The sequence below is a fragment of the Rutidosis leptorrhynchoides genome, chromosome 1, assembly GCF_046630445.1.
Source record: "Rutidosis leptorrhynchoides isolate AG116_Rl617_1_P2 chromosome 1, CSIRO_AGI_Rlap_v1, whole genome shotgun sequence".
Lineage (NCBI taxonomy): Eukaryota > Viridiplantae > Streptophyta > Magnoliopsida > Asterales > Asteraceae > Rutidosis > Rutidosis leptorrhynchoides.
Window position 1 is genome coordinate 35287838 of NC_092333.1, and position 9777 is coordinate 35297614.

Sequence of the window (9777 nt, forward strand, 5' to 3'; positions counted from 1 at the left end):
TTTGTCACCCAAACAATACTACTATTAGATCGAGTTTATGAAATTAATAAACTCAATAAAACATTAAAAGATTAAATTTTGAAAATAAAACGCTACTTAGTATTTTAATGACACCCATTATTGATATGGGCATTTATGTGTTATACGTAGCGGTTACTATTACTATTGAATTTTAGTAGCGCTTATTGAAACAAACGTACAAATATTTTTTGCGTGTTAAAACAGCCCTATATCGTCATTTAGAAATGTCCAATAATTTATTCTAACAAGAAAATTTAGAAAAAAATGTCCTATAACAAAAAGAAAATTATTCTAACATGAAAAACATTTTTTCAGAGAAAAGATTAACATATTTTTGCATAATGCAACATCATTCCATATTGGGAATGATTGCGGGCAATAACACTTCTTCCTATTTATATCTAAATGATATCCAACAATCAAAGACAATTCTCTTTGAAGAGTTTTGCAAACACAACATATTTGATATTTGGAGTTATATATAAGAAATAAGTTGAACAAACTATGAAAAATCGAAGATGATTTACGAACCCTTAATTTTTCAAATATAATACTTCAATGTTGCTTCACAATCACATGAAACCAGCCCCTATTTCATCCGTGAGTAAAAATCAACATTCAACATCAACATCAACATCAACATCAACATCAACATCAACATTAGACAAACAAACCTTTACCACCTTAAAAAAAAATAATAATTAACATATGCTAATCGAGTGATACTGAAGATCATTGATATTTTGACTAGTAAATAACCTTGAACCCATAATGGTTAGAGGTGTACCTCGATACCGCTAGACTAATGGCTATCTGGTTCTTGGTTGTTAATCTAAATACGGAGTATAAGTTTTATATCTCCAAAACTTATTATGGAATCATGGAGCCAATCCGAAGGCGATTCTACATCAACTCTAAAATGCTTTGGAATTCTGCTTTGATACAATACTACATCTGAGTTATAACGTCAAATAATTGGACCCTTGAAGTAGAGAGAAGATTTTATACATGTAAAAAACAATGCACAAGTGCTCAAATATAAAAGAAAGATGGTAGCTAGTACTAGAAATCTAAAGATGAGTAGAGAGAACCAGAGACGACAACACAAATATTATGTTTTTAGGATTCTCAGCCAAGTTTTGGCATCCGCAAACTTCAAAATACTGATTAAAGTCATAGTGTTCAGAAAAAACCATCATCGTATTTTACTTGACGAACAATGGTAAACAGTACATGGTAAACGGGTGATGGAGAAGATTTTTCCTATCCACTATACAAAAAGTCAAAAACCAATAAAGAAATAAATTTCGTACCATCGTTTAATTGGACTACCATGCCAGACATGTAATCATTGGGTTTGCTAGCAGGAAGTAGCCTCTATCTTTTGTTGGAGTTGGGATATCTTGAATCATACTCGAGTCAATTCCTCTTTGTCTATCTTCATCATAAACAAATCTTACACCGTACTCCTTCACCTCAAAATGTTCATGGAATATAAATGAAAAAGTAACAAACTTTTCCGTTTTCTTCAATATCAAATTATTGGCAGTATAATGAAACCATATCATATCTGACTCACATTTTCCATTCAACTCATCCCCGGAAGGGGGACACCTATTTAGAGTAAAAATATATAATAGAGCCCCATCAAAATTGTTCACGGAGTACTCTATGTTGACATCGTACGTGCATACGCTATTGTAATACTTTTTGGGTGTGAAAACAACACAAATTGCATATCCTATGACCTTATCGTAGCACCAATCGGAAGGTAAATCAATCTTTACATGATTCCTCTTACTTTGATTTGTAAACCATCGTGGAATGCGATTTCCATGATATATCGTATCTAAGTGATAAGGAAAGACGTGATCTCCTTGAGCTTGGAAGATGTCACTTTTGTAAATCTGAAGAGACAGATAATGAAGTAAAGAAAAAAGCTGGTTTCTAGAGCCATTGGACCCCTGGCTTTCTTGAACGGTAAGATTCTTAAATGATTTTGGAAATCCCATGAAAATGCAAGAAAAAAACACGTGACCGAGATTGACCCGTTTCGGTAGTTCGCGCGAAGATGTACAATCACTTGCAAAAATCCTATCAGTTGTTCTTGGTGGAAGTTCTGATAGTTCACGCAAGGATGTGCACCGACTTACGTTAAGACTTTTTATATGGGGTGAAAGTTCAGGTACCACTTCTAGATTGCTGCAACCATGTAGAAAGAGATATTCTAGAAGAGAAAGTTGACTTAAACTTGTAGGCAATCTAGTAAAACTATTCTCACGTAGGCTTAGTACTTTTAGTTGAGATAAACATCCGATGCTATCAGGCACCTCCGATATATTGCAGTAGCTTAGATCCAATTCCTTTAACAAATTCAACCCAGCTAATGAAGGCCACACTAAACTTCGGGGAAGTTGTTGTCTACTTGGTAAACGAAAAGGATGAAAGATTAAACGCCACCATGTAGACGGAATTCTCTCATATTGACCAAATGACAATGATTCAAGGTTTCTCAGAGAGTACACAAAAGAAGGAATTTTAGTTATGGCAGTTCTATTAACATGAAGCTCCACTAAGGTCTTGATAATGCTGAAGCTTTCAGGCAATATGTCCACTTTTAAACACCCTGAAAGATTTAAAACTTTGAGAGATTCCATTTCCACTTTAAAAGGAAAACTCTTGAGGCTTTTGCAGTCTTCCATGTTTAATACAACAAGTCTCTTAAGCATTCCAACTGATGGGTGAAGTTTAGTCAAGCGTATACATCCTTCAAAAATCAGCTCTTCCAAATTTGTAATTTCTGTGAAGTCGGGGGTACTCATGAGCATATGACAGTGACGTAGCTTTATTACTTTCAACCTTAAAAAACACTGAAATCAAGTGAAAAAAGAAGTTCTTAGATCGTTAGGATTTTGCAGGATCCCAATAAGCATGTATACGATGAATATCACATGAATATAAACGAATAGACAATTAGATGTAAAGAGTTTAAGTCAAATGGTCAAACTATATTCCACGGATCTCTTGTACATAGGTGAAGTTCTATGGCTAGAAAATAAGAAATTATATTCCACAACTTCTTAAACTCGGTTATGGTACAATGACTATATTCCACGGATCTCTTGTACATAGGTGAAGTTCTATGGCGAATGTAGCCTATAAGTGGTGGGGTCCTATGACCCCACTAGTGTGGAATTTTTTTATGCAATGTACTTATCAAATAGTATAGGACACCACTACATTTAACTATAGGACCCCATATCTTTTTAAAATTTATGGTATTTTTTAAAAGTAAATAACCACTAAATTGCCTTTCAAATATAAATAGCTTTGAAAAATTTTTCAGGACCCCATTAAGTTTGCATCCTAGATTCGCCACTGCTTGGGTGGTATATATAGCCCTCTTCAATACCTCCCATTTACATGTTAAAATAACACACAACCTACACTATACAATGTATAAATAAGGGTTCCTACAGATTCAAAGTTTTAAGGTTTTCCCTGTTCGGATTACTCCCTGGTTGTTTCCCCAAGTTCGTATGTTGTTCCATACTTCCATATATACCAACTTTTGGCCAAAAACTCATCGGAAAAATGTAAAATAACACAAATACACATGCATTTCTTAATGAACGGGTAAATACCTTAGGTGCTGTCCAAAGATGTTGTATGTTGCTGTAAGACAAGTCAATGGCAACAATGTTGATCGGATAAAAACTTGAAGGTAAGAACCTAAAAGGGAATCCAACCCAATAAAGAAACCTTAGCTCATTGGACAAAAACTCTAAACTTCCAGAGAATTTCACATTAAAGTTTGGTAATGCAAAGCCCTGTCTAGAATTAATCAGAGGATAAATTTTCAAGATGCGCATTTTCTTCATTTGTGCAAAAGCTTTAGCATTTATGTGAACCTTTTGACTAGATATTTGTAACATAAGATCTACAACTTCAACGGACTCTCTAAGTGTTACCTGTACACAAGCAAAGAACATGTAATGTACTAATAAAAGATCAAAATATGCAACTACTTATAGTTATGTATACAAGGTGAAAATTAGAAATAATAATCATATGCCACCTCTTACCTCATTTCCACTCATAACATCACAAATCTCAGATGAGATCCACAACCTGCTTTGCTTTCCATGCATGGTAGATTCTTCACGAACAATTCCCCTTGCCATAGTTTGAATTAAGTCATGCATTTGAAGTGACATATCACTAGAAATCGTTATCAAGGACTTATCAACTAGTACTCTCATATTTGTATATGCAAAAAAGTTACAACTGTCTAGTACACTTGATGCAAAATCTCTGTTTAACCCAACGAAAGAACATGCAATATCAAGCAGTATTATTTGTTGATGGAGGTTTAGGTCATCGTAGCTTCTACGAAGCACTCTTTGTATTTCGTCATTAGGATGTAGTTTGAGCCTATCCAGTTCGCTGGCCCATTCACACACAGATTTTCCATACAAAAAACTACCCAAAACTTTGAGAGCTAGAGGGTGACCTTTTACGTATTTAACTACTTTTTCAGCAAGTACTTGAAAGCCACTAATAATGCGCTTTTCCTTAAAGGCATAAGCTGTGAAAAGCTGAAGAGATTCGTCATCGTTAAGAAAGTTTGCGTCACGGATATCATCTACTCCGTGAGATCTTAGCAATTGTTTGTCTTTACTTGTGAAAATAATCAAACTTCCATGGAAAAACCAATTAGGTGAACCTACTAGTGCTTCTAACTGCTCCCGGTGATCCACATCATCCAAGACAAGAAGGATTGACTTAGATGACATCATCTTCTTAATTGTTGCAATTCCTTGACTAACACTTGAGATTTCTACATGTTTTGTTTTCGTGATGTCAGCAATAAGCTGCTTCTGGAAATGAGTTAGGCCTTGATGCTTTGAAACTCGTTGGATATCTTCACAAAAACAACTGCCCTCAAAGTAGATATACATCAAGTTGTAAATAGCTTTGGCAAGGGTTGTTTTTCCTACTCCACTAACACCACATATTCCAACCATGTGAACTTCACTCGACCCAAGAAACTGCAACAAGTTCATTTTATTTATACGCACATCCACTCCTACAAGGTTCTCATTAACAGGAAAAGGAGAATAGCGAGTAATTACGAGGACTTCCTTAGTGATACTGTCAATAAACTTCGACTCATACCTGTTGAATAAGAAAGAAACATGTTCAAGCATACTTTCATACCCAGGGTAAAAATACACTTAGTGCAATGATAATGGACTTAGTGCAATGATAATGGAGTTTTTTAGAATGATAATGGAGTTTTTTAGAGCTTAGCTGCTTCAACTCTCCGGTATTCACCGTGTTAAAGTGATCATCGGAAGGGTGGTTAGAGGCTAATCGCCTACTGATCGATATAGGGTCGGTCGGTGCATGGGCAAAAAACCCTACACGGTATGATATCTTTTTTTAAGTATCTTATCAAACTGGGGACTTATTCGGGTGCAGTTGATTAGGGTTCCACTTTGGCTTAGTCTATGAGCTTTAAACCCTAATTTTTCTGTAACCCTAGTCTTTCCTTAATAAATTTAGGGATCTATCCCCACTAAAAAGTCACCTTATGATATACGGATCGTCTTTGTATGGCAACTACGATCTCTATTGATCATCTAGGGTTCTTACCTAAATCTGTTTAGGATTTTTTTTACTACGCCCGGTTCGACCCCGCCTCGATTAGTCGGCGATTAGCCTATAACCACCCTTCTTTCCAATGATCAATGGCTCTCTCGGAACTGAACTGAGTTAACAAGGTGAATACCGGATAGTTAAAAACTCTCTTGTATTCACCGTGTTAACCCAGTTCTGAGAGAGCCGGTGATTGAGACGGGGTCGATGGGGGCGTGGGCAGAAAACCATACACAATCGTAGGCAAAGTCGTAGATGGTGATAGAGATCGTAGTTTCCATAGAGAGGCGAGTCGTATGAGGCGTTTATGAGGTGCCTCTTGTGTAAGGAGAGATCCCTATTTCTAGGGGAAAGACTAGGGTTAAGGAAAAAAATAGGGTTTAGAGCTTATGGGTCAACCCCAAGTGGAACCCTAATTAACAGTGCCCGAATAAATCACAAACGTAAATCCCTATTACTTTTGATAGAGCAACTAGATTTTAAAAAAGGAATATCAACATTGCAAGGTATGAATTGGAGGGAATAAAAAACAAATTTATTTACCCATTTGTCAAGTCCTGGAGATTCCATCCAGATAAGTCAGCTGCCGTGGATAAAGCTTTCTTCCATTCATCCACCTCCGTGCTATTTGAGACTTCATGTTCGACAAATGCTTCTGCGTAGCTCCGCTTTTGTTTTCTAACCACATCAGGCTTAATATCATAGAAGATTATTCGAACCTCGTGTTTGGGGTTTTCCACTTTCTTACACTCGATTATTTTCACAAGTTCTCTCAAACACCACGAAGAAGATGCATAACCTTTAGAGAAGATGATGATTAAAATCCTTGATTCTTCTATAGCTTTGATAAGTTGAGGAGATATCTCTTCTCCAATAGGCAGATTTTTGTAATCTCTAAAAGCAAGAATTCCATTTTGCTTAAAATTTTTGAAAAGATGATCCATGAAGCCTTTACGGAGATCTTCACCTCTAAAACTTACAAATACATCGTATTTCCATCGATTCAAAATGAAAGAAGGGGCCATTATCAGTGAAGAAACCTGTATTTGCATGTGAAGAACTGAGAAACGAGTAGCTTACAACTAAAATGTTAAAGATAGAGATGAAGATAGATATATAATATATGAGTGATATAGAAGTCATTTCAACCCGTGGAAACGACTTCATTAACAATAGTTTAATATATTGAGTTGAAGGTTGGCATGTAAAAATCTTCGTATATAAAATGGGAGATGATAAATCCCCTATAGATTTTAATATATCTACTAGTAGTACATCCTTAATATGTAGGAGTACAACATAAATCTTAATTGCACAAACTTGATGGATTCATCAGCAAATATCACTGCCCGTATAAAATTGATAACAACTCATTCATGGATAAGTGAACGAGTAGCAACAATGCCTGAAGTTCTAAATATCAAAGGGGACTTAATATTTTAAGAAGTTAAAGTCCCTTCAATGTCTTAATTTAACGAATGATTTTTTTTAATTAAAATAATAATTGAGAATTGTTTATATTAATTGATTTTTTTAGTAAAATTTGAAGTATGTATTTGTAACAATCATCTCGACACTAATGAGCTTGTGAACAATTTAACATGGGGGATTAATAAGCGATGGATCAAAAGTAATCACTTTTAACTAGTTAATTTATTTATACAAACAAATAAGACTAAATCATCACAACTATAGTTAAAGGTCAACTAACTGCACAGTAAATAATTTTTTCAATCTCTCTTGGTTTAAAGGTCAACTAACTGCACAGTAACACTTACAAAAAACTAAGAGTGCGTTTGTTTGCCTCTTAATAGAATGGTTCAACACTGAATGCTGAACCATTCAGCATTCAGAGCGTTTGTTTCTGACCTCTGAATGACATATGGTTATGAATGGTTCAGAATTCAGCTCTGAACCATTCAGAGATGAAACACTCTCTTAACCATTAAGAGCCTAAATTATCTATAATATTCTCCTCAAATCATATCCTTATCACCTAACTAACAAGTATAATGAATTTTTTATTCATGTTACACGTTAATAAGGTAGTTTTAGTCAGTTCATATCGTCCATTCTAAATGATTATCAAACAACTTATTTTCATTCAGAGCAAACCTTATTCAGAGGCTCTAGACCATTCAGATTCTGAATCATTCAGCACTAAATTATTCAGTTTTATCAAACGCACCCTAAGTTCGAACTTCTAGCCTGAATACAAACTTCATGCTTATAGCTATAAATTCCAGTTAGTAGTTAATAATTTTGCCAAACAAACCCTTTATCAAAACTATAGTTACTAGCTGTAAGATATAGCTTTTAGTTTACTCTCCGACAGGATGAACAAATACTAGAACATATATAGGATTATAGGATCAATGAACATATTCTCAAATAGTCATATGAAAATAACACTGATAAGCAGAAGAAGAATATGACTTACAGTAATCTAAGTATAATCTTGACAGAAGTCTTTGGTTGAAGACTAGAAGCAAATCACAAATCAAGGATAAGTATGCAATTAAATTGGAAACAATTAATCACATATATTATATTTATATATTTAAGAGTTAGATAATAATGCTATTGGCTTTTCAGAAATTATAATAATAATAAAAAAAATTTGTTGGGATGCCCACGAGTCATCTCTGAAATCAATATTATTCAATTATTTGGATGTTGACATGGACTGCCGCCTTTCAGTTTAACTATGCATGTTGATTCTTTCATAATACCAAAGATGACATTTTTCTTTCACCTACTCAATTACTAAAATTATTTATAATGAAGAAATAATTGTGTCGTTGGTCCCTTCATTTTACCCCAAAAAGCTAACAGCGTCACTCAAGTTTTTTTTTTGCTTTCAGCGTCCCTCTATTATCACCTTTTTTTTGGTCCCTTCATTTTGCCCTCACATGCAAGGCACATGACATGACTTAACGGACCTTTTTAACAGAAAGTTGACGGAGGGACGCGTAATCAAAAAAGGTGATAATAGAGGGACGCTGAAAGCCAAAAAAAAACTTGAGGGACGCTGTTAGCTTTTTGGGGTAAAATGAAGGGACCAACGGCACAATTATTTCTATAATGAATTATAAATACTTCAAAGAAGTTAATTAAGAATGTGATCCTCAGAAAATATGGAATCTTGGAATGAAACTCAATTTTCTGATCGAAAGCGGATGTTATCAGATATTTTTCATGTGCAGGGTAAGTAGTTGGAGATAGGAACAACGACCCTTGTACAAAGACTAAGTAGATTCAGAAAATTTATTCTTTTCAAATTTATATATGCTAGCTAGACGTTAGGTTCTAGTATAGCCTAATGCTCATCTTCTATTACATGTAGATTGGTGCATATTTTCAATCAGCTTCTTCTATTCATGGGCACTAATCAACCACAATTGAACAACGGAAACTTACATTAACATATACTGATATACGTAAACAAATCATCATATTTACCAAAAGTCGAGTAGGGCATATATCAAGGAAGAAAACAGTCAGATAATTTAGGAATGTACCTCTTCATTGTCTGAAAGTTTAGATGGGAAGAAGTTCAACAAATTTATTGAGCAATATTGATCATAGACAAGGTGGGGGGACGCTTACCAGCACATTTTTATCAGAGTATATTGGTAGCAAACAAGCCTGGGGACCAATTGGCAGAGGTATGATTGTAGTAGAGTTCCCAAAAGGCTGCACCGTCTAGTGTAAGGTTAAATCCTTCAAAATAATTTTAATTCAAATCCTTCAAAATCATTATAATTCAAGCAAAAATAAATAACTACACTAATTATTCCAAGAGTGTCTGAATTAAATCATTTTTGACATGTTTTTTATAGCTTTAACCAGATGTATTCTATTTCATATTTCCATATGTATAGACTTAAGTACCAGATTGATAAATGTAGCAGTTTCACTACTGACAACGTTAACTGGACATTTGAGTGCGTCCTAAAGTAATTGACTGCATGAAATCAGAAAAAGCGATGAACTTTGATCTTACCAGATTCAAGGAGGTGTTAAACACATTCTATCAATCTCTCAGCAACAAATAATAGCACTAACTTTAAGAAATTTACTTCGAAAAATTCC

The 9777-nt window shown here is 34.6% G+C and overlaps 1 protein-coding gene across 3 annotated transcripts; it reads right to left on the reverse strand.

The window, feature by feature from the left end:
- Positions 1–1077: 1077 nt before the first annotated feature.
- Positions 1078–9777, reverse strand: LOC139858880 (disease resistance protein Roq1-like). 3 transcript variants are annotated; one of them, XM_071847735.1, is made up of 6 exons: positions 9292–9777; positions 8123–8164; positions 6226–6722; positions 4107–5199; positions 3666–3992; positions 1078–2891 (listed from the first exon to the last, which is right to left on the reverse strand). In XM_071847735.1, the coding sequence occupies exons 3-6, from the start codon at positions 6705–6707 to the stop codon at positions 1350–1352; spliced, it is 3444 nt and encodes a 1147-aa protein (XP_071703836.1). In that variant the 5' UTR covers positions 6708–6722; positions 8123–8164; positions 9292–9777; the 3' UTR covers positions 1078–1349. The 3 variants fall into 3 exon arrangements, with proteins under 3 accessions (XP_071703836.1, XP_071703830.1, XP_071703821.1); XM_071847729.1 differs by lacking the exon at positions 8123–8164; XM_071847720.1 differs by lacking the exon at positions 9292–9777 and having other exon boundaries at positions 8123–8262.